The sequence below is a fragment of the Ranitomeya variabilis genome, assembly GCF_051348905.1.
Source record: "Ranitomeya variabilis isolate aRanVar5 chromosome 1 unlocalized genomic scaffold, aRanVar5.hap1 SUPER_1_unloc_1, whole genome shotgun sequence".
In the NCBI taxonomy this organism is placed as follows: Eukaryota; Metazoa; Chordata; class Amphibia; order Anura; family Dendrobatidae; genus Ranitomeya; species Ranitomeya variabilis.
The window spans coordinates 1,128,806-1,152,611 of record NW_027507931.1 but is presented as its reverse complement, the minus strand read 5'-3'; the positions used below and the strand labels follow the sequence as shown (position 1 = coordinate 1,152,611).

Below are 23,806 nucleotides of genomic sequence, written 5' to 3'. Positions count from 1 at the left end.
TCCCTGCAGGACCCGGATGCCGCGGCCATCTTGGATCCGGGACCTGCGGCGAGGAGGGAGGTAGGAGACCCTCAGAGCAACGCGATCACATCGCGTTGCTCCGGGGGTCTCAGGGAAGCCCGCAGGGAGCCCCCTCCCTGCGCGATGCTTCCCTATACCGCCGGTACACTGCGATCATGTTTGATCGCGGTGTGCCGGGGGTTAATGTGCCGGGGGCGGTCCGTGACCGCTCCTGGCACATAGTGCCGGATGTCAGCTGCGATATGCAGCTGACACCCGGCCGCGATCGGCCGCGCTCCCCCCGTGAGCGCCGCTGATCGATGATGACGTACTATCCCGTCGGCGGTCATACGGGCCCACCCCACCTCGACGGGATAGTACGTCAAATGTCGGGAAGGGGTTAAAATTACGTTCCGGCTTTGTGATTGGTCGCGTCACGGTCACATGGGCGACACGACCAATCAGAAGCCGTGACGTCACGGGAGGCAGGAGACGCGCGCATTTTAAAATGCGCGCGTGTCCAGCCTCCCGTGACGTCACGGCTTGTGATTGGTCGCGTCGCCCATGTGACCGCGACGCGACCAATCACAAAGCCGGAACGTAATTTTAAAATACTGAAGGACCTGAAATTACGTCACGGCTTGCTGTGATTGGTTGCGTCGCGGCCAACATGGGCGGCACGCGACCAATCAGAAGCCGTGACGTCACGGAAGGAAGGAAAAGCGCGCATTTTAAGCAAACAACGCTGCCGGTTCCCTCGGTGAGGTCCAGGCTGCGTCAGAGAGGTGAGTATAGCAATATTTTTTATTTTAATTCTTTATTTTACACATTAATGTTGTTTCGATACCGATACCCGATACCACAAAAGTATCGGATCTCGGTATCGGAATTCCGATACAGCAAATATCGGCCGATACCTGATACTTGCGGTATCGGAATGCTCAACACTATTCAAGAACCTTTCGAATAAACAAAAGATTGTCCAAGGTAATAATCCCTTCAATTACTAAAAACAAATAAATTGTCATATTTAAAGAGATTCTCTCAGCCTAAACTGACAGTATAGATTAAGCATATAGCCCTATAAAAATCGAATTGCATCTTCAGTCATTTAATCGCTGGTAATACGCTACTTAGAGTGTTTGATGTTCCCTAGGTTTGGACAAGAGGCTCAGTGTATCAATCCCCCCACTGGTTTTGCATGTCCCCACCTCCCTCAGTGGCGTTGATTGACGGCACTGGCTTGTCTAAGCTTTCTCTGCTCACAAAGCTAGCTTCATGTAAGCCAGTGAGGGAGGCAGGACATGCAAAACCTGTGGGTGGAGCAATTTGCTAAGCATTAATCAGGAGAGACAATCATAGCCTGTATAAAAGCATAAGCAGGGAATGCAGCAGCCATTTTGCAGTAAATCCATGCACTACATTGATAACCAATAAATTTCAATGAGCATCATGTAAAACATCATGTCCCCTGTGGCGGTGCTGTAGGAAAATTAAAAAACACTCACTTCGAATCTTTGCTACAGGTTATAAATGATCACTGAGGGTCTCCATGCGATCGCTTTCTGTTTCCGAGAGTCTTGTAACAAAAACATGATCCTCACCAGTAGACAGCTACTTATTGTAGCATTTCCATGTTATGAAGCATATTTGTATTTTTCCAGCCGTCTCGCGTGTGCATTGCTTGCATTCAAGACATTCCACCTGCTGCTTCTTGCGTTCGGCTGCGGTTAGCGTCTGTGAGTCAGTTACAACGCTCAGAAGGTTGGCCCTGGGTCACACAGATGACACACTACAACGCTGCGGAGCGACCACAAACCTCAACATGTCACCGGGACACATGAGTTAGCACATTGCAAATATGCCATCTGCTCAACAGAAAACAAGGCAGTTTGCACTGCGCAATATTTCCCCACTCCTCTGCGACATGAAGGACCAAAGCCCAAGAACAAGAAAAATGATTTCTTCAAAGACTAATGAAACTTTCATTTTTTTAAATAATTTTGTCCAGCATGGAAAGTTATGAAACTTTGCAACTCACTTTATTAGGTGATATGTCTCAATTTCTGCAAAAACAATTGCATGTAAGTGACTTCCAACCCCGGCTGTTCCCCAATCTATTTGCCTGCCTTTACCTGCAGCAAGGTATGGACTGGGACTGAAATTCAGCCCTGGCATTAAAAATCACACAGGCCCATGCTGTACCCGCCCCCGAGCACCAGATGTTGATATATTACTAATAATACCCAGGATGGAGGAAAGCAAGATTTACTACAAGGCCAATATGTCTAATGATACCCGTGGCCGAAGGGGTAAGTGACGGAGTCAGCGACTTTGTGCTCCATCACAACTCTTAGCAGTATGGGTGTCTTGAGAATACAGATTCTGTTAACAACATAGCAGACAAGGCGGCCCACAACCAGACAGGCCCTTGTGGCATTTGCCAGAATTGCCAGATGGCCAGTCCGGCCCTGGCTGCAGTGATATCAGTACGCACTCCTTTAGGGCACTGAGGATGGCAGTGATCGGTCAGCACCTGTCAGTCTCCTCCTGTTCTCTTCTTAGGCCGGAGTCACACTAAATGTATGAAAAATCGTCCCGAGAGTCGCACAAGTAATGCGAGTACAATCCGATTATTCACACCTAGCATCCGATTTACATCCGAGTGCACAGTGATTGCTATCCGAATGTAATGGGATTTTAACATGAGCTTTTCCATAGAGAAATTCTCTGTCATTTACACATCGTTTTCAAAGGAATATTTGTCTAAACATACACACACACACATATGTATATACATACTGTATATTAGATAATAGATAGATAATAGATAGATGATAAACACATAGATAATAGATAATAGATAGATAATAGAGAGATCGATAGATAATGGATAGATAATAGATAGATAGATAGATAGATAGATAGATAGATAGATAGATAATAAGAGCAAAAAAGTGAGAGCAGCACAGAAAAGAAAAACAAAAATCAGGGTGCAAGGCCCCTCAGGCATGTACCAAACCTTGTCATAGAAGTCCAAAAATCAGAGGCAGCACACCATTCTGGATAAAGTTATGAAGGTATTCAAATTTAATAGCCCATAATGGCAATATTTCGGCCCATGGAGAGCCTTTCTCAAGCCAATAGATAATAGATAGATCTATAGATCGATTGATAGATAATAGATAGATAATAGATAATGTATAGATAGAAGATAGATAGATAGATAGATAGATAGATAGATAGATAGATAGATAGATAATAGATATATAATATATTGTAAGAGTCATGTCGGCCTGGTAGTCGGGGGCAGGTATATCTCGCCCAGGTATTTGTCCTATGTGAATTAGGACGCTCAGTATCTCCAGGATACTGATGGGTTAACAGCTGCAGGAATAAAAGATGACCAGCTGGGGGTTGTGGGCGTCAGCCTGGGGCACACAGAATGCCTGTCTGTGTGGGACAAACGTGAGTGAGAGCTGTGCTCATGAACTGTGTAATGTTAGCTGGGTGGGAGAAGCCCCCCCAGTTGTTAGATAGCATCGTATTTGTTTAGTTAGAGCCGGACAGGCTAAGGATTTATTTTTATGGTTTGTTTTTGTTATAATTGCTTTCACTTTAATAAATCTGACCTACAGTCAGTCTGCTCAGAATCCTGCTGTCCGCCTCAGAGTTTAATGCACAAACCACGTGACCTTTGACCCCAGCAAAGGCGATCCCGGAGTGTTTTGTCACATTGTGGTGGAGAACGCGAGCACTCCGTGGCACAGGCGACAGTATGGAAGACGTGGTGAAAGCCCTAGTACAGTCCGCTGCCGTACAGCAGGAAGCTAACCGCTTGATGGCCGCACAGCTGAAGGAGTTGGTGGACGTGACGACTGCAGACCACCAGCTTCTCCAACAGGTGGCGCAGCGCTTGGTGAGCATGCCTGAGGCTAACCCGGAAGCAGAGTCCAGGAGGATCCATGTGAGTCGGTACTGGCAAAAGCTGACCGCAGAAGATGACGTCGAGGCGTACCTGACAACGTTTGAGCGGATAGCGTTGAGAGAGAAGTGGCCGAAGGAACGATGGGCCGATCTGATTGCTCCGTTTCTCTCCGGTGAGGCCCAAAAAGCTTACCATGACTTGGACCCGGAAGTCGCTCAGGACTTTGAGAAGCTGAAAGCTGAGGTCCTGGCCCGGCTGGGTGTGACAACGGCTGTCCGTGCACAGAGGGTACATCAGTGGACCTATCAGCAAGATAAACCGCCGCGGTCTCAGATGTTCGACCTGATCTACTTGATAAAGAAATGGCTGCAACCCGAGGTACTGACAACACCGGAGATAATCCAGCGGGTCGTCATGGACAAGTACCTGAGAGTACTACCACCAGCGCTTAAAAAGTGGGTGAGCCAAGGAAATCCCGCGACAGCGGATCAACTTGTGGACTTGGTGGAGCGTTATTCCGTGGTGGAAGGACTGCCTGATGATACCGCCACTACCCGAACTGTACCTCCTCCTCGTGGAACCGGTAAGACTGTTCCAGGGACTGCGGGGGAAGGAAAATTGCCAAAAACTGTGGGGGAGGAACACGGGACTGCTCGCACCCCGAGATCAAGGGTGTCGGACTCTGGTTTCAATAGGGGGCTTGTTAGGTGTTTCCGTTGCCATGAGAAGGGCCATGTTGCTGCGAACTGTCCTGTTACCACTGAACCCATGCAGTGCGACGTTACAGACTCTAAAAAACGCATGTCTTTGGTTACACGCCTAGTAAGTGTGAATGCGGGTCAAAATGATACAGTGAAACATCTGTGTGAACTGTCTGTAGATGGGAAAAATGTTGTGGCATTACTAGACTCTGGAAGTGTGGTGACTCTAGTGAAAGCCAGTCTGATAGCACGTCCAACTGGTCCGTCTGACAAGTTTTCTGTTACGTGTGTGCATGGTGACACCTGCTCGTATCCTACAGCGGTCATATGTATCTCCACTCCCTATGGGTCTGTGCAACACAAAGTGGGACTCGTCCCCGCATTGTTACAGGATATAATCTTGGGCAGGGATTTTCCTCATTTCTGGCAGTTGTGGGAGAATCAGTTGCTCCTTCACGGTAGCTGTAACCGTGAATCTTCTCCCATGCTATCTGGAGGTCCCGAGCTCCTAGAGGAGACCCCACAGGAAGATGCTGCTGGGGAGGTTATTGAATCTAACCTTCAGTACCCCTTCTCAGTTATGGCGGGGGAAACTGAGGAAACTGAGGAAACTCAGCGAGAGCCGGAGGCAGACAGCCATCCAGCCCCCTGCCTGCCAGATTTGGAAGTCCAGGTGGATGACTTCCAGAGCGAGCAAATGAAAGATCCTACTCTGGCTTCGGCTAGGAAAAATGTAAAAATGATAGATGGGGTACCTGTAGAACCTGACACTAGGCTAGCATACCCGTATTTGGTTCTTGAAAATGATTTGCTCTACCAGGTAGAGAAAAAGGGGGAGGACACTGTGCAACAGTTAGTGGTACCCAAACCTTATCGACGGAAGCTACTGGACCTGGCCCACGGACATATAATGGGGGGACATCTGGGGGTGCAGAAAACCACAGAAAGGATATCCCATTGTTTTGTGTGGCCCGGCATACATAGTGATGTGCGTAACTATTGTGAGTCCTGTCCAGAGTGCCAAATCTCCGCGCCTAAACCTCGGTTCCGTAGCCCTTTGGTACCTCTCCCTGTCATTGGAGTCCCATTTGAGAGAATTGGGATGGATTTGGTTGGGCCCCTTCCCCGGTCCGCACGTGGGCACCAACATATTCTCGTCATCGTGGACTATGCCACTCGTTACCCGGAAGCCATCCCTTTGCGTAACACAGCTACCAAAACGATCGCCAAGGAATTGGTACAAGTGTTTAGTCGGGTGGGAATTCCAAAACAGATACTCACCGACCAGGGGACTCCCTTTATGTCGAGGGTAATGAAGGAGCTCTGTAGGCTTTTGCAAATAGACCCATTGCGTACATCTGTCTATCACCCTCAAACAGATGGGTTGGTTGAGCGGTTCAATAAAACCTTAAAACAGATGCTCCGGAAGGTGATAGACAAAGATGGGAAGAACTGGGATTACTTGTTACCCTATTTGCTGTTTGCCATTAGGGAAGTTCCCCAGTCTTCCACAGGATTCTCGCCTTTCGAGCTATTGTACGCCCATCGTCCCCGTGGACTGTTGGACGTCGCAAAAGAAACCTGGGAAGGTCAAGTCACTCCCTTTAAAACGGTGATCGACCATGTAACACAAATGCAAGACCGTATTGCCGCGGTCATGCCCATTGTTAGGGACCATATGTTACAGGCCCAGGGAGCCCAGAGGCAAAGCTATGATAGAGGTGCTAAGGTCCGTACCTTTGCATCCGGGGATAGGGTGTTGATCCTAATCCCTACGGTGGATAGTAAATTTCTGGCGAAATGGCAGGGCCCCTTTGAGGTCGTGGAGAGAGTTAGTAAAGTGAACTATAAAGTGTACCAGCCTGGTAAGAGAAAGCCAGAAAAGATTTATCATGTGAATCTGATAAAACCCTGGAAAGACCGCTCTGCCCTAATGGCGGATATGCCCCATCCGGTTTGCGCACCTACCATACCGGAGGTGCCGATTGCCGAGACTCTCTCGGAACGACAAAAATCTGAGGTGAAGCAGTTTTTGTTACAGAACCGGCAGTTTTTCTCGGAAAAACCTGGCCAGACTAAGCTGGTGAAACATGAGATTGTCACAGAGCCTGGTGTCACAGTCCATGTGAAGCCTTACCGGATTCCGGAAGCACGCCGTGAAGCCGTCTCCCGGGAAGTGAGGGCAATGTTGGACTTAGGAGTCATTGAGGAGTCGCACAGCGCTTGGTCCGGTCCAATCGTGTTGATACCTAAGCCGGATGGCTCCATACGGTTTTGCAATGACTTTAGGAAACTGAACGCGGTTTCTAAATTTGATGCGTACGCTATGCCCCGGGTCGATGAGTTGATCGACCGGCTTGGTAAAGCCCGATACATTACGACCCTGGATCTAACAAAGGGGTACTGGCAGATTCCCCTGGCCGAGGCGGCCAGAGAGAAGACGGCATTTGCTACACCGGAAGGTCTGTTTCAGTATGTCTACATGCCGTTTGGACTTCACGGAGCCCCAGCAACGTTCCAGAGATTGATGGACCGAGTCTTGAGACCCCACAGGCAGTACGCTTCTGCCTATCTAGATGACATCGTAATTTACAGCATGGACTGGGAAACTCACCTCCAGAAGGTGCAGGCGGTGGTTGATGACCTGCGAGACGCAGGCCTAACAGCGAACCCCAAGAAGTGTCACATCGGGCTTGAAGAAGCCCGATACTTGGGCTACGTGATTGGCAGAGGAGTTGTTAAACCCCAGATCGATAAAATACAGGCAATTCAGGGCTGGCCGCAGCCAGTAAACAAAAAACAAGTACAAGCTTTCCTGGGAATTGCCGGCTATTATCGCCGGTTCATACCCAATTTTGCAGCTACTGCTACCCCCTTGACGGATCTTACCAAAGGGAAGGGTTCTGTCATGGTAAAATGGTCCTCAGCTGCCGAAGAGGCCTTCCATAGCCTGAAACGGGCTTTGTGCTCTCAGCCCGTGCTAGTGACGCCTGATTTCAGCAGCGAGTTTGTGGTGCAAACTGATGCCTCTGATACCGGTCTCGGAGCTGTACTTTCCCAGGTGAGAGACGGAGTGGAACACCCGGTCCTCTACCTCAGCCGGAAGCTGAATGTACATGAGCAGAGGTATGCCGTGGTTGAAAAAGAGTGCCTAGCCATTAAATGGGCTCTCGACTCCCTCAAGTATTACCTGGCAGGTAGAAAGTTTAGGCTGGTCACGGACCATGCCCCTCTCAAATGGATGCACCTCCACAAGGACCATAATAGTCGGGTAACCCGGTGGTTCCTTGCCCTGCAGGCCTATTCTTTCACGGTGGAGCACCGCCCCGGGGTACAGATGGGGAACGCTGATGCCCTGTCCCGAGTGCACTGTTTCAGGAGTGTCTTTGCTCGACCGGAGTGGTCTGAGCAGGGGGGGAGGATATGTAAGAGTCATGTCGGCCTGGTAGTCGGGGGCAGGTATATCTCGCCCAGGTATTTGTCCTATGTGAATTAGGACGCTCAGTATCTCCAGGATACTGATGGGTTAACAGCTGCAGGAATAAAAGATGACCAGCTGGGGGTTGTGGGCGTCAGCCTGGGGCACACAGAATGCCTGTCTGTGTGGGACAAACGTGAGTGAGAGCTGTGCTCATGAACTGTGTAATGTTAGCTGGGTGGGAGAAGCCCCCCAGTTGTTAGATAGCATCGTATTTGTTTAGTTAGAGCCGGACAGGCTAAGGATTTATTTTTATGGTTTGTTTTTGTTATGATTGCTTTCACTTTAATAAATCTGACCTACGGTCAGTCTGCTCAGAATCCTGCTGTCCGCCTCAGAGTTTAATGCACAAACCACGTGACCTTTGACCCCAGCAAAGGCGATCCCGGAGTGTTTTGTCACAATATAGATCGATAGATAGATAATGGATAGACAATAGATAGATCGATAAATAGATAATAGATAGATAGATTAATAGACAGATAGATGATAGATAAATAGATAGATAGATAATGGATAGATAGATAAATAGATAGATAATAGATAGATAAATAGATAGATAATAGATAGATACTGTAGATAATAGATAGATAGATAAATAGATAGAGGGAAAGCCGGCAATTCACGTGCCGCATACAGTAAGATCACACTGATAGGTTACAATAGAATAGAGAAAATGTAAAAAAAAACATAATTCTGAGGTTTTGATTTTTACCTATCTGTTTAATTTATTTTATGCTTTGATAGTTTGGACTTTTAAAAACACAGCGATACCAAATATGCATATTATTTTAATTGTTTAATTTTAAATGCAGCAAAAGGGGATGATTTTAATTTTTTTTTTTTTTCATATTTTTTAAAACTTTTTTTCACTTTTTACTGTATTGAATAGTCACCATAGGGGAGGTGAAGCTGCAATTGTCTGATCACTTGTGCTATACATGCTATGCATCAGCACTGCTATGTACAGAGAAAATCATTATCTTCTATGAACGCCGGCCACAGGCCGGCATTCACAGGAGTGTTGTAATGACAGGTATAGAGGTCATCAGGAGACCACCGGCTGTCAAAACAACCCATCAGCGACCCACAATCATGTGACATGCACGCCAAGATGAAAGACGCATGATCACGTTGTCAATCTCTGACAGCGACATTTAACATGAACAAGCAGGAAGTGCGTCATTAACCCCACCCACTGGCACCCGTGTCACATGACCGTGGGTCGCCGGTGGGTTGGTATGACAACCCGGGATCTGCAGGAGACCCCTGTAATTGTCATTGCCGGATCGCTAAGAGCACCGCTCGGCAGTCGGCACTTATAGAAAGTGAGTATTTCTGCTACCCTGCAGCCCTGCTCTATGTAGCACAAGTGATCGGATGATCGCAGCTTCAAATTAAAAATATTTAAAAAAATGTTAAAAAAATAAAAAAGTTCAAATCACTCTATTTCCACCCCATTCAAAATAAAACAATTAAAAAATTAAAAAATACACAGATTTGGTATCGCTGCATTCAGAATCGCCCGGTCTATCATAAAAAAAGAATTAATCTGATCGGTAAACGGCCTAACAAGAAGAAAAATCAAAACTCCACAATTACGTTTTTTTGGTCGCTGCAACATTGCAATAAAATGCAATAACGGGTGATCAAAAGATCGTATCTGCCCCAAAATGGTATCACTAAACACGTCAGATCGGCACGCAAAACAATAAGCCCTAAAAAATAGAAATGCTACGAGTCTTGGAAAATAACAACTTTTTTTTTATTGTAAAAAAACTATTGTGGAATTGTACTTTTTTAGCAATTTCACCGCACTTTGAATTTTTTTTAACCCTTTTCTAGTACACAATATGATAAAACCAATGGTGCCATTCAAAAGAACAACTCGTCCCACAAAAAACAAACCCTCACATGGCCATATTGATGGAAACAAAGTTATGGCTCTGGGAAGAAGGAGAGCAAAAAACAAAAACTTTTTGGCTTTTTTACTAGGTTAACTAAATGCTAAAACTGACCTGCCATTATGATTCTCCAGGTCATTATGAGTTCATAGACACCTAACATGTCGAGGTTCTTTTTTATCTAAATGGTGAAAAAAAATTCCAAACCTTGTTAAAAAAAAAATAAAAAATTGCGCAATTTTCAGATACCCGTAGCGTCTCCATTTTTCATGATCTGGGGTCAGGTGAGGGTTTATTTTTTGCATGCTGAGCTGAAGTTTTTAATTATACCATTTTTGGTGCAGATAAGTTCTTTTTATTGCATTTTAATGCAATATTGCGGCAACTAAAAAAACATAATTCTGGCATTTTGACTTTTTTTTTCTCGCTACGCCGTTTAGCGATTAGGTTAATCCTTTTTTTATTGATAGATCAGGCGATTCTGAACACGGCGATACCAAATATGTGTAGGTTTGATTTTCTTTTATTGTGTTATTTTGAATGGGGCGAAAGGGCAGTGATTTAAACTTTTATACTTTTTTTATTTTTTTATATTTTTAAAAACATTTTTTTTACCTTTGGCATGCCTCAATAGTGTCCATGGGAGACTAGAAGCGGCACAACTCGATCGGATCTGCTACATAGAGGCGATGATCAGATCGCCCCTATGTAGCAGAATTACTCACTTGCTATGAGCACCAACCACTGGGTGGCGCTCACAGCAATCCGGCAGTGACAACCATAGAGGTCTGTAGGAGACTTCTGGTTGTCATTCCAAAGCACCGGTGACCCGAGATCACGTGACGGGGTCACCGGTGGGCGGGTTTCCGGCCCGATGGCTGGAAGCGCCCATTAAATGCCGCTGTCAGCGTTTGACAGCGGCATTTAATGGGTTAATAGCTGCGGGTGTTCAAAACAGCTGACATGTACTGGGAAAGATGTGGGCTCAGAGTCGGAGCCACATCAATGGGAGGGAGTCCGACATCGGCGTACTATAATGTCAGCTGTCGGAAAGGGGTTAATACATAATTGGAGGAAAAAATAATTAAAAAATGCATATAAAAATATTACAAAAAAATTCTGACAATACATTGCCTTTAAAGGGAACCAGTCAGTAGATTCTTGCGGCACAAACCATAGGAAGATAGTCTGAAGAGCCGGACGGGAAGCATAGCTGGACACAATGCTAGTCCAGCCGACTTCTATTCCATGTGTGTACAGAAGGGGAGACCTGTCAATCACCTGGAGCGGTGCTGGGAGAAGCCGGCCAAAGGCTACACCGGATTAGTCTTGTCTCTTCCTATAGTCCGTGGTCAGATCTTAACCCCTTCATGACCATGGGATTTTCCGTTTTTCCGTGTTCGTTTTTCGCTCCCCTTCTTCCCAGAGCCATAACTTTTTTATTTTTCTGTCAATTTGGCCATATGAGGGCTTATTTTTTGCGGGACGAGTTGTACTTTTGAACGACATAATTGGTTTTAGCATGTCGTGTACTAGAAAACAGGAACAAAATTCAAAGTGCGGTGAAATTGCAAAAAAAGTGCAATCCCACACTTTTTTTTGTTTGGCTTTTTTGCTAGGTTCACTAAATGCTAAAACTGACCTGATATTATGATTCTCCAGGTCAGTACGAGTTCATAGACACCTAACATGACTAGGTTCTTTTTTATCTATGTGGTGAAAAAAAATTCCAAACTTTGCTAAAAAAAAATAAAAAATTGCTCCATTTTCCGATATCCGTAGCATTTCCATTTTTCATGATCTGGGGTCGGTTGAGGGCTTATTTTTTGCGTGCCGAGCTGGCGTTTTTAATGATTCCAATTCGGTGCAGATACGTTCTTTTGATCCCCCGTTATTGCATTTTAATGCAATGTCACGGCGACAAAAAAAACGTAATTCTGGCGTTTTGAATTTTTTTCTCTCTACGCTGTTTAGCGATCAGATTAATGCTTTTTTTATTGATAGATCAGGCGATTCTGAACGCGGCGATTCCAAATATGTGTAGATTTGATTTTTTTAAACGTTTATTTTTTTTTATTTTTTTCACATTTTTTCTTACTTTTTTTTTACTTTTGCCATGCTTCAATAGCCTCCATGGGAGGCTAGAAGCAGGCACAGCACGATCGGCTCTGCTACATAGCAGCGATCTGCTGTTCGCTGCTATGCAGCAGAAATGCAGGTGTGCTGTGAGCGCCGACCACAGGGTGGCGCTCACAGCTACCGGCGATCAGTAACCATAGAGGTCTCAAGGACCTCTATGGTTACAATGGAGAAGCATCGCCGACCTCCGATCATGTGACGGGGGATGGCGATGCGATCATTTCCAGCCGCCCGGCCGGAAGCGCCGGTTAAATGCCGCTGTCTGCGTTTGACAGCGGCATTTAACTAGCTAATAGGCACTGGCAGATCGCGATTCTGCCCGTGCCTATTACGGGCACATGTCAGCTGTTCAAAACAGCTGACATGTCCCGGCTTTGATGCAGGCTCACCGCCGGAGCCCGCATCAAAGCGGGGCTTCTGACCTCGGACATACTATCTCGTCCGAGGCCAGAAAGGGGTTAAAGTAATTATTTCCAGCATTTCAGAAAAAGACATAGCTAGCTGCAATTGGGCCGCCAGGTCTTGATTCATGCTGCCCGTGATCTGAGCAGGATGAATCAAATGACAGGTTCCCTTTAAGAAAATATACACATATAAGAAATGTGTTGTTACATTATTATTACTTTGCATACAGTTGTGTGAAAAAGTGTTTGCCCCCTTCCTGATTTCCTATTCTTTTGCATGTTTGTCATACTCAAATGTTTCTGATCACTAAGCAAATGTAAATAATAGACAAAGTTAACATAAGTAATCACAAAATGCAGTTTATAAATTGAGATCTTTATTATTAAGGGAAAGAGAAATCCAAACCTACAGGGTCCTGTGTGAAAAAGTGATTGCCCCCCATTTAAAACATAAATTAACTGTGGTTTATCACATCTTTGGGAAGCCGAGTTCAGATACCCTAGCCAGATCCAGGTCTGATTACTGCCACACCTGTTCTCAACCAAGAAATCACTTAAATAGGACCTGCCTGACAAAGGTGAAGCAGACCAAAAGATCCTCAAAATCTAGACATCATGTCACAATCAAAAGAAATTCTGGAACCTATGAGAAAGAAAGTAATTAAGATCTACCAGGAAAAGGTTATAAAGCCATTTCTCAAGCTTTGGAATTCCAGAGAACCACAGTGAGAGCCATTATCTACAAATGGTGAAAACATGGAATTGTGGTGAACCTTCCCAGGAGTGGCAGGCTGACTAAAATTACCCCAAGATCGCAGAGTCAACTCAACCAAGAGGTCACAAAAGACCCCACAACAATATCCAATGAACTACAGGCCTCACTTGCCTCAGTTAAGGTCAGTGTTCATGACTCCACCATAAGAAAGAGAATGGGCAGAAATGGCCTGCACGTCAGAGTTCCAAAATGAAAACCACTGGTAAGCAATTAGAACATAAAGGCTCGTCTCAGTTTTGCTACAAAACAACTTGATGATCCCCAAAACTTTTGGGAGAATACTCTGTGGACTGAAACAAGACAAACGTTTTATTTTTTGGAATGTGTGTGTCCTATTACATCTGGCATAGAAGTAGCACAGCATTTCAGAAAAGGAACATCATACCAACAGTAAAATATGGTGGTGGTAGTGTGTTAGTCTGGGGCTGTTTTGCTGCTTCAGAACCTGGAAGACTTGATGTGGTAAATGGAACCATGAATTTTACTGTCTACCAAAAAATCCTGAAGGAGAATGTCCGGCCATCTGTTTGTGACCTCAAGCTGAAGCGCATTTGGGTTATGCAGAAATCACACCAGCAAGTCCACCTCTGAATGGCTTAAGAAATACAAATTTAAGACTTTGGAGTGGCCTAGTCAAAGTCCTGACCTTAATCCGATTAAGATGCTGTGGCATGAACTTGAAAAGGCGGTTCATGCTCCGGGAAACCTCCAGTGTGACTGAATTACAACAATTCTGCAAACATGAGTGGGACAAAATTCCTCCAGAGTGTTGTAAAAAACTCATTGCCAGTTATCACAAATGCTTCATTGCAGTTTTGCTGCTAAGGGCGGCCCAACCAGTTATTAGGTTTAGAGGGCAATCACTTTTTCACACAGGACCCTGTAGGTTTGGATTTCTTTTTCCCTTAATAATAAAGACCTTCTTTTAAATACTGCATTATGTGATTACTTGTATTATCTTTGTCTAATATTTACATTTGTTTGGTGATCGGAAACATTTAAGTGTCACAAACATGCAAAAGAATAGGAAATCAGGACGGGGCAAGCACTTTTTCACACAACTGTATGTTATAGAATATGCATTATCTTTCAATATTTATTAATTACAACATTTTCTTATAAATGACTTTTTAGGAATTTAAGAAAACGTTTTTAGCTTTAAGATAGAGTACAGAATATAACAATATTACATTCACATTGCTTTAAAAAAAAGTATTGAACCAAGTAAGTCAGAAGAAACAAAAGCATAAACCTCCTTCAAAACAATAAAAAAAGGTAAAAAGAAAAATCAGTTATGCATTTTGCACTATTTTCATGATGATGATGGTGGTGATGAAAATTAATAAATACCAATGAGATATGTATTAAAGGCAGTGACTGCCAACTACTGTATATACATGAGCCACATATTATGGTTGCCTTTGCCTGCATGTTTTTTTTTAAGTTACCATTGCAAATTTAGGCAATTTACAATCCAAATTCAAAAGCAGATCCTAATAGGAGAAGAATAAAGAAAAAAACTGATCTCTCTCCACCTAGCTTTATTCATTCCTGGGTTTAGATTAAAAAAAAGTGCACTAAGGTTTGCAAAGCAGAAAAAAAAAATAAGTAAATAAAATAAATAAGTAATTAAATTAAAAAAAAAATCCTAAACATGTGAAAACGGATGGATGATCATAGGGCACAAACTGATTTATGATTTCATCGGAAAAAAAAATTTCAGCTATTTTGCTTTTCAGTTTTGATGCAAATTTTATGCAGGAGTGCATCCAAAAAGAAGGAAAAGTGGAAAGGAAACATTGAGATCCACTTGTACTTTGCTAAGAAAAAAAAAATGGAAGACAAACTGCAAATTGGATTCCAATGAATTTTTATTCCATAAAGAAAAATCTCCCCAAACAGCCATAAAACATGTTAATTAGCTGATAATAATAATAGGCAAAAAGAAAAATTCCTAAACCTAATGTAGCAATATTAGATGATAAAAAATAGTGCAGACATCCAGTACATTTTTTTGAAACCTAATGAAACATATAATGAAACGACTATAAAATTTTGATCTATTTCACCCAATTTTTTTTTATACATTTCTTATTTTTTTCTACTTTTTCACTCTTTTCTGACCCTTGTAAAGTTCCTTTTCTTTATCTCATATTCCATAGTCTCCCATTAGCAAAACAATGTAAGTCTTATCAAGCCAAGCCAGGCAGTGCAAAGTGATAGAAATAAAATTCTGCCAAACTTTACTGTTCCTGAACAAAAAAAATCGTGGTGCATGTCCCCAGTAGCTACTGAACAAAGCAATCATGTAACATTTTAAGGATCACAATCAAAAGACTAAATAAAACGAAAAAAAAGTATTGGAATTTACTAGAATCTGGGTGCGAATAAGCAAATAAATGGCAAAAAAAGTTAGAAAAGTAAACTAAACAATGCTAAAAATTAAATAACTAAAAAAGTTAAAAAGTAAAATAAATATATATATATATATAAAAGCATAAGTCAATTAAAAGCATAAGATACTAAAAACATATTTTACCTCCTGATTTAAAAATGAAGAAATAAATAAAAATAATAGTTAAGTATATACATAGTATAGTACCCAAAACACAGAACAAACAACACCCTTAAGCATAACACTTAAAAAGTAATCATTCCACAATGCCAGATATTCACAAAGATTAATTCAACTGGAAAAAGAAAAATTTGAGATATTTTCCTTGGCCATCCCCAAAAAAAACCAAAGTAACCACGAAAGCCATCTCTATTCCTGCCTATAAAATAAAAAAGACAACAGAAAATGTAGAAAAAAACAATTCGAGAAGAGAAAAAAAAACAAAAACAAAAATGACAGATCACAGGATCGCCAGTCCGAATCACGAAATAAAAAATAACAGCAAATACACTTTTTTTTGCAGAGATTCACGTTTTTAAAGCTTGCGGATGGTTGAAATAGGAAAAAGGAAATTTACTAAGCGTTGCAAAGGAAATCTTGTTGCCTTCCATTGTGGCAGTGGGGGTGTTTCTTGCCCAACCCAAACTTATCTCTTTGATAAAAAAAATATGCTCAAAAATAATAAACCAAAAAGTTACAAAGCCAAAGTATCGATAGGAGAAGAAGAGATCCGTCTCACCTTGATCGTACTTGCCATCCTGCTGATCAGTTTTATTGATTCTAATTAAAAAGTTAAATAATTTTTTTTTTGCCTTCGCTCTGACCAGAAAGTAGATTTAGATGGTGTTGTTTGGAGCGGATGAGATTGTGCGAGCTCCGGGAAATGAAGTCAGGCAATGACAGGAAGAGAGTCCTATTGGTGCTGGCCTATGTTACTCTAAGAAACAGGATATTTGGGAGAACCAAGATAAGAGAGCTTGAAAACAATGATGTTTTTCTTGATGATACGTGCTAGAAGATATATATAATTTTTTTTTTTTTTTGGAAATGTCATATGCCCATGTCTGCTCAGGCAGGTGCGACAGAAGGCAATGTTCAGTGACATGTGAGTTCAGGCAGGATACAGATGCTTGGAATTGCCAGCCAACTTTTGCCTCAGTTTATTGTAGCCTCTCCTTTGGGGATAAGAACATGTTTTGCGTCCAAAACGACAACATTTTATGCTTTGTGTCCATTATTTATTACGCCGTTTTAGGTTTTACATGGAAATTCTTTATTTTACGCGATGCTTTCATTTTCACAAATTTTCCGTTGAGGTACAAGGTGAAGCATTAGCGTTGGCCATTGATACGTAATTACAAAACTCAACTTAAGGCAAGGGCTATCTCGGTGGTCAACCCTCAATGGAAAGGTCCAATTGGCTGCTGTTAAAATCCAGCCTTTTAAGACCTTTTTACCTACAAATGGGATTTGCTAAGTTGAACTGATAGACCTTAGAAAAGTAATCTAAATAAAATAGAAATTGATAGGAAGCACCCGAGACTCCAAGACAGCCAACTCCAAGACTGGTTCTTAATCCTTTTGGATATTAAAGTTTGGAATGTCTTCTCATTAGAGGCTACATCTTTTAGATTGTCTCCAGACGATCAATTGATCACCATAGTCGGATATTGCCAGTATTACAGAACGGCTCCCTATTCTTTCTAATACACATCCCGATAAGGGGACACTTCTCTATGATATCCAGTTGACTCTAGTAGATTATATTAGCAGAGGTGGTCTTCAGAAAAAAAAAAGAACGAAAGATTTTCCAGGATCTGATTCTGATCATAAAGATTTACTATAATCTGCTTAACTTAACTGCAAGAAAGGATGAACGTTAACTGGATGAAACTGAAGCCACATAAAACTGAGGTTCTTTTGGTTTTGGACGTCAGCACCTAAAAACAAAATAGAAACCTTCGACCCAAACACTTGTATTTCTCAGAAACCCAGCCCTCCAAAATGCAGACCGGATATGCAATTCGGCTGTAGATATGAAAATGTTTTATTCCAACCAATGGTTGTCGCTAATTCTTCATTTTTCCATTCGAGGAACATTGCCAAAATTAATCATCTCTTCCAACAGAAGACCAGTCACGTAGAGATGAGCAGATTGAGAAAAATTAAAATCTGCATGTTCGCGTGTTTTTTCTCAGGAAATTCGATTAGTGGAAAAGTTATTATCGGCAAATGTAATGTCCCTTATTACGCTCTGGGGTCTTATCACACCCCAGAGCATAATATCTGTATATGTAAAAAATAATAAAAATCTTTAAACTCAGCTCATCTTTCACATCTCCGTACCCTCTGCTCCTTACCACCACCTGTTTAGTCCTCACCATATCTTTTAGATTGGCACTGGCAGTGCTGATATCTCCGGCATCTTGGTCGCTAGGCCAAGGCTTCCGGGTTATTTTTTTTGGGGGGGTTTACATTTTGATGTTTTTAATGGTTTAGAAAAATGGGCATTTTGCTGAACTGTGTGGAACGTCTGCCAGGGCCGTGGGGTACTCGGTACCGGGTCCGGTACTTAAAGGGATGTGTCACGGCGACGGCGACCCAGTCCGTGGGCCTGGGCGCCCTTGTTAAAGGGATGGTCTTTAAAGGGGTTAGTTGAATAATAAAAGTTTGTGACGCCACCTGTGGTATTCGGTCAGGGGTGACCGACTGCTTAAAGGGGTCCACTGGGGTGATGTTATGGCAGCAGGAATGGTATGGCTTCCCACTGGTGAAGCTGGGTCCCCAGAATTCCCGGTGTAATAGATGAAGATGGTGATAGGTGGTGTCGTAAGAAACGGAGGACACAAGGTTGCAGTCTCTTTACCTCTTTACTTGGTTCAAGGCAGCCACAGTCCAGGGTACGGGATCACAGGATTGGGTGGTGGTCCAGCTGGCTTGGAAGCGTCTCAGGAATCCCCCTAACCAGGTGGGGTTGGAAGGTCTTCACGTTCTCTCTCTGTCCTCCTTTAGGTAGGAAACTAACCCGTACGACAAGTAACTCGAGCCTTTTTACAGGATCTCTATCACAACCCGGGCTCTTTCTGTTACTGTGTCCTCGGGTGTTAATGGTGGACAGGTAACTTGAAATCTAGCTGTCTGCCGGTTTCTGCCATGGAGCATGAAGTTACCCCCACAACCTCGGTCTTCTGACTATCGGTATCTGTGCTCAGCATGGAGGAAGCTCTGTTGCAGCTTCTCTCTCCAGCTCTTCACTCTCCTTTGCTCCTTCCTCCTTTCAGTCAACCCATCCAATGGAGAATAACTTTTAAAATATGCCGATGTCCTTTAAAGCCACTAACAAACCAGGCCCCAGCTATTGGATCTACTGAAGTCCTGCACTCCTTGCTGACTGCATTTGGACAACATTTGGAGGCGGCCCCCACTGTCTGGAACATATTACCAGGATCAAAACGCACCAGATCAATTTGGCTTTTAAGCTAAAAAAGCAAACACCCGAACTCTACATCAGACATTATACTAAACCGACAAGTGTACTGTCCAAAGGGCATAGTGGTAAAAAATCAATGCAAATGTTGGTTGTTGCCTGAAAAGCCCCTTTTGCCCATCTATAGCCATAAAGTGGTCACTTAGGATAATTATTGGTGGCATATTGTTCAAATATACCAAAAATGTCAGATTGAGTGGCAAAGTCAACCCCACCAAAAGTAGCGGCAGGTGCCATGAAGCTTTAGCTTTTGTTGACTGACTTGGGTGGACATGACACCTTGTAAGCTGAGACGACCGGAAACAAAGAAGCCAATAAATGGGGAAAATTCATTAAAGTATATCACTTGCTACGGCACCACAATGGTGGCAAACATGGGAGACCTGCTCATAGGTTATGATGACCCATGTTCTCAGGATGTCATACCAGCAGAAGGAGTGAGGTCCAGTTTTATTTTGTTAAGCTATTAAAAGACATGTTTTTCTAATTTTCATTGCAATTATCTTTTAAAACAGAATGAGGCTCCGAAGTGCGGTGTTTCAGGAGAAAAATGGGAAAGCTATAATTAATGAGCCAAGTGACAAGAAAGTTATCAGGAGTGAGACACATTTTCTAGCGTGCCATACCCCACCCCACAATTCTACAGATAGACAGAGAGAGACATTTCTCAAGTATCGTGAAGTTTATATGACATTAGGACATTGCAGGCTGGGAAAGTTCGAGCTTTATAAAGGACAATTTTAGTGGTTTAAGTCTGTAGCCTTAATATAAGGAGGGCCACAAAAAACTTCCCCATGTTCCCTCTTGTGTGGCCCCTCATTGGGCCTCATTCATCAGAATGATCCGACAGTAAAAATGTCTTTGTTGCCCATAGCAACCAATTAGAGCTGAATGATTACTGGAATGAGATCGAACCAAAGAAGAACTCGGTCTCCAATGTCCCGGTGTAAGATGATACACTGCAAACAGAACAGGTATTTTTGTGGTGTTTCATCCAATTTTTGGGGTCTCTGTTTTTTTTCATTTTACTTTTAATGCAATCAATTAAAACACAGTTTTCATTTTACCAGAACAACCAATCAGAGTTTAGCTTTCATTTTACCTCAGCATTATCTATCCTGCCAGCCAAGTGCCCCCCAAAAATGAGTCAGTAGAGTGTCCCCAATAAATAATAATGCCAGGCAAGTACCTCTAATAAACAACACTTCCAACCGAGTGACCCATATCAATAATACTGCCGGCTGAATGACCTCAATAAATAATACTGCCAGTAGAGTGTAGTACCCCAAAAAGTAATGCTGCCAGCTAAGTGTCCCCATAAATAATACTGCCAGCCTTGTGCCCTCAATAAATAATACTGCCAGTAGAGTGTAGTACCCCAAAAGATAATGCTGCCATCCAGGTGCCCCCATAAATAATGCTGCGAACCGAGTGCCCTCAATAAATAATACCATTTAAGAGTAAAGACGACGATGATGTCGGGCACTTCCGCAGGGATGATAGGCAGGGTGGTAAAGAAGTTTCTGGGACGATTTGTCCCCTTCATTGGGCATGTAAAGCAGACAGATTATTCAAAGTTTTGACCTCACATGATAGGTGTGGTTCAATTGACCACTTGACCCTTTCATGACAAGAGGCACAAAATGAAAACATAAATTATACATATAAAAATACATACATATAAATAACTATATGATATATTAAACCACAATACTGTAAAAATATTTGTTACTACACCAAAATTATATTCTTTAAACATTATTAAAGGGGGTTTCCATCACTAGGACAACCCTTTCTTGATCAAAATGTTTGGTCCTCATAAAATAATAAAGCCTATACTCATCACCCGTGCCGGCATTGTTCCAGTGGTGTTGGCACTCGCGGTCTTGTGCGGTTGTCATGACATGTGACGCCGACATCCAATCAGTGCTGGGGTCACTGTCCCCGCCATCTTACAACTCGAACAGGAAGAGGAAATCTGGGCTGCAGCTGATCTCTGACTTCCTCTTCCTGCTCAATTCGACAGGAGATGGGGACAGTGACGCCAGCACTGATTGAGCGGCGGCGTGATGTGTTGTAACAATGCACGGGAGCCCCGGGAGACTGATTGCCAACACTGCGGGAACGGCACCATCATGGGAGGTGAGTATAGGCTTTATTGTTTTATGGGGGCTAAGCGTGGGATATGAGAAGAATGTTTCCAAGAAGTAGTCAACTTCTTTAAACCTCATTTCAACAACTATATAATTACTAATCTATGTACATTCATACATGGATAGTTTGAAAATCCAAAATAATTCCCTGTTTTATAGTTTTTGGAACCTATTACAGCATTTTTCAGAAATCTGCAATAAAATAATTAATCGTAAGCCCTCAGGATTTTTCTGGTGTGTATGAAAAAAATGTCTGGATAAACTATGGTTTAAAATCCCATTGTTAATATTCGATCTGTGCTTGTTCGGGCTGGGTGGTGCGTCCCACGTATTGTATTTCACAGCTGCATTGAAGTCAGAATATTACATAAAAGCGGTTACAATAGAAAAACGACTTTATTCTAAAGGTTCCTCTGTTGTCGTGGAGATGACACTTTTCCACCCATGGATCACCATTCTACTGCATTTGCATTTGGATCCCCGCAACGATACATCACCGTTAATTCCAGATAACGAGTCAATTGATTATCTGTAACTCTCAGTGAATTTTTATTTTCCATCCGACTTGGTTCAATCATATTTTTTAGGTTTTTATTCCTCCTAAAAACTATGCTTGGAATATCAGGCAATATGTTTGATAAAATCGGGTCATTTTTTTAATATGAACCAGTATTTTTTGAAAATGCCTCTGATTGACTCATATGAGATTCGTTAACGGTGTATTTATATTTATTATCATCATTGGGGAAATCTTCCTTTTTTAATGTTGTTACCTCATTGGAATATTTTGCCAAAAAGTCACTTTGTTGATTGGAGAATCTTTTTCCTGCCAAAGGCCATTTGGATTTTTATACCGCTCTTCGGGGGCCGTGCAAGTTGTGCTCTAGCTGCACCCACAAAGTACGTCCTGATGCTGGCACTGGTGTCAGGGCATAATCTTTCATTGCATATGCATTAGAATTCTGCATTAACGCTGCGTGTACATAATCACAGAGCAAGAAGAAATTAAAGGGCTAGTGGCCTTCAAAACACAGCTGCCAGCCCAAGAGCTGCGGTCCCTGGGAATCTGCCTGGAGGCTGGAGAAAAGGTTCAGGTTCCTCACCCCTGCTCTACGTAGTTCTTCCAAAGGCATCCTTGATAATATCCTTTTGGTAAACTTTTTCCAGGAATCTTTTTTCTAAAAGATGTGATTCTTTGACGAAATCATTGTCAAGGGTGCAATTTTTCCGTATGTGCCGATACTGGCCATATTATCAAAATTGTCCAAAAATTTGGCAAGTGATTTGCCAAGTTTCATAACATTCCGCGCTCATTTTGCAGTCATTCTGAAAACTTCTGTGACTCCTCCCACATCTGGGTGGAGTTGAACCTATACACTTACCACTCTAATAGGGAGAATAGAAGGAATATATCAGGTGACTATGGATAGCGCCATCTACAGGATGGAGTAGCACTAGAAATTAGAACAATGTGTTCGACCAAGTGTTCTGCCCAAAAGATAGGCGCACCCATTCCATGTATATATATTGCCTGATTGTGTGTAAGCAGATGGAGACAGTGCGGGTTGTGGCGGGGGTTGTTTAATACATTCTAGAGACAAATAACTCGGGGATAGGAGCTATTTCTGTCTTCAATCTTTATCTGAAATAGTAAAGTAGAGGATGTGCACGAGAGGTCGCATCCTGTCATCTGCGCTCTGGACGCGGTGCGGCGAGATAACGCTGTATTGTTTTCTTATCACTTCCCCCACATAAACATAATACATTCTGCCTGGACTGTGAGAAGAGCGGCCATGTCTGGGCTCGAGGGGTTAATACCACACAATGGAAGAACCCACAAAGCTTCGCCGATAGCCCTGTCCGCCATGAATAAGAGTTTACCGGGAGATGGGTTAGCAAATGTTCTGCTCTTTTGATCATAGATCCGGTTTTATGGAATTCTGAAATATTTTTTGCTTGATTATAAGAATGGAAAAAAACATAAATTTATCGAAAAAGTTGCAAAAAAAACATCTCTGTCAGAAGAAACCAAAAGAGCAAAAATCCAGTGGTAGAATTGCAGTTTGACCCCCAAAAACCAAAGTTATGGCTACTGGAATCCTGCAGAATAAAAAATGGTTTATTTTCCATTGAATGAGTTTTTATTGTGCAGAAGTAGTTACACAAAGTATTGGTATAAGAGTAAAAGTAACCTGATATTATACAAAGCGGAGAAGAAAGAAAAACTGCAAAAAATAATCAATACTGGAATTTTTTGTCCAATTATCCCCAAAAAGAGTTAATAAATTAATCAATAAAGGTTCAGTATACAGTGACTTGAAAAAGTGTTCATACCCCACATTTTTTCATGTTAAACTCAAAAACTTAAATGTATTTTATTGGGAATTTATATGATATCAGCACAAAGTATTTGTGAAATGTAAAGGAAATGTAGTGTAGTTC

At 42.6% G+C, this 23,806-nt stretch overlaps 1 protein-coding gene across 2 annotated transcripts in view; it reads right to left on the bottom strand.

Annotated features, from left to right (window-relative positions):
- The window catches only part of ERG (ETS transcription factor ERG), a 325,494-nt gene that overhangs the window by 100,583 nt on the left and 201,105 nt on the right, over positions 1–23,806 (bottom strand). Inside the window, exon 1 of one of the 2 annotated variants that reach the window (XM_077278930.1) lies at positions 16,464–17,025. The exons of the other annotated variant lie outside the window; for it this stretch is intronic. Within the exon in view, the coding sequence (XP_077135045.1) occupies positions 16,464–16,481 (18 nt within the window). The 5' untranslated portion in view covers positions 16,482–17,025. Of the gene's footprint in view, positions 1–16,463; positions 17,026–23,806 lie in introns of those variants that run through there. 2 annotated transcript variants of the gene reach the window in all.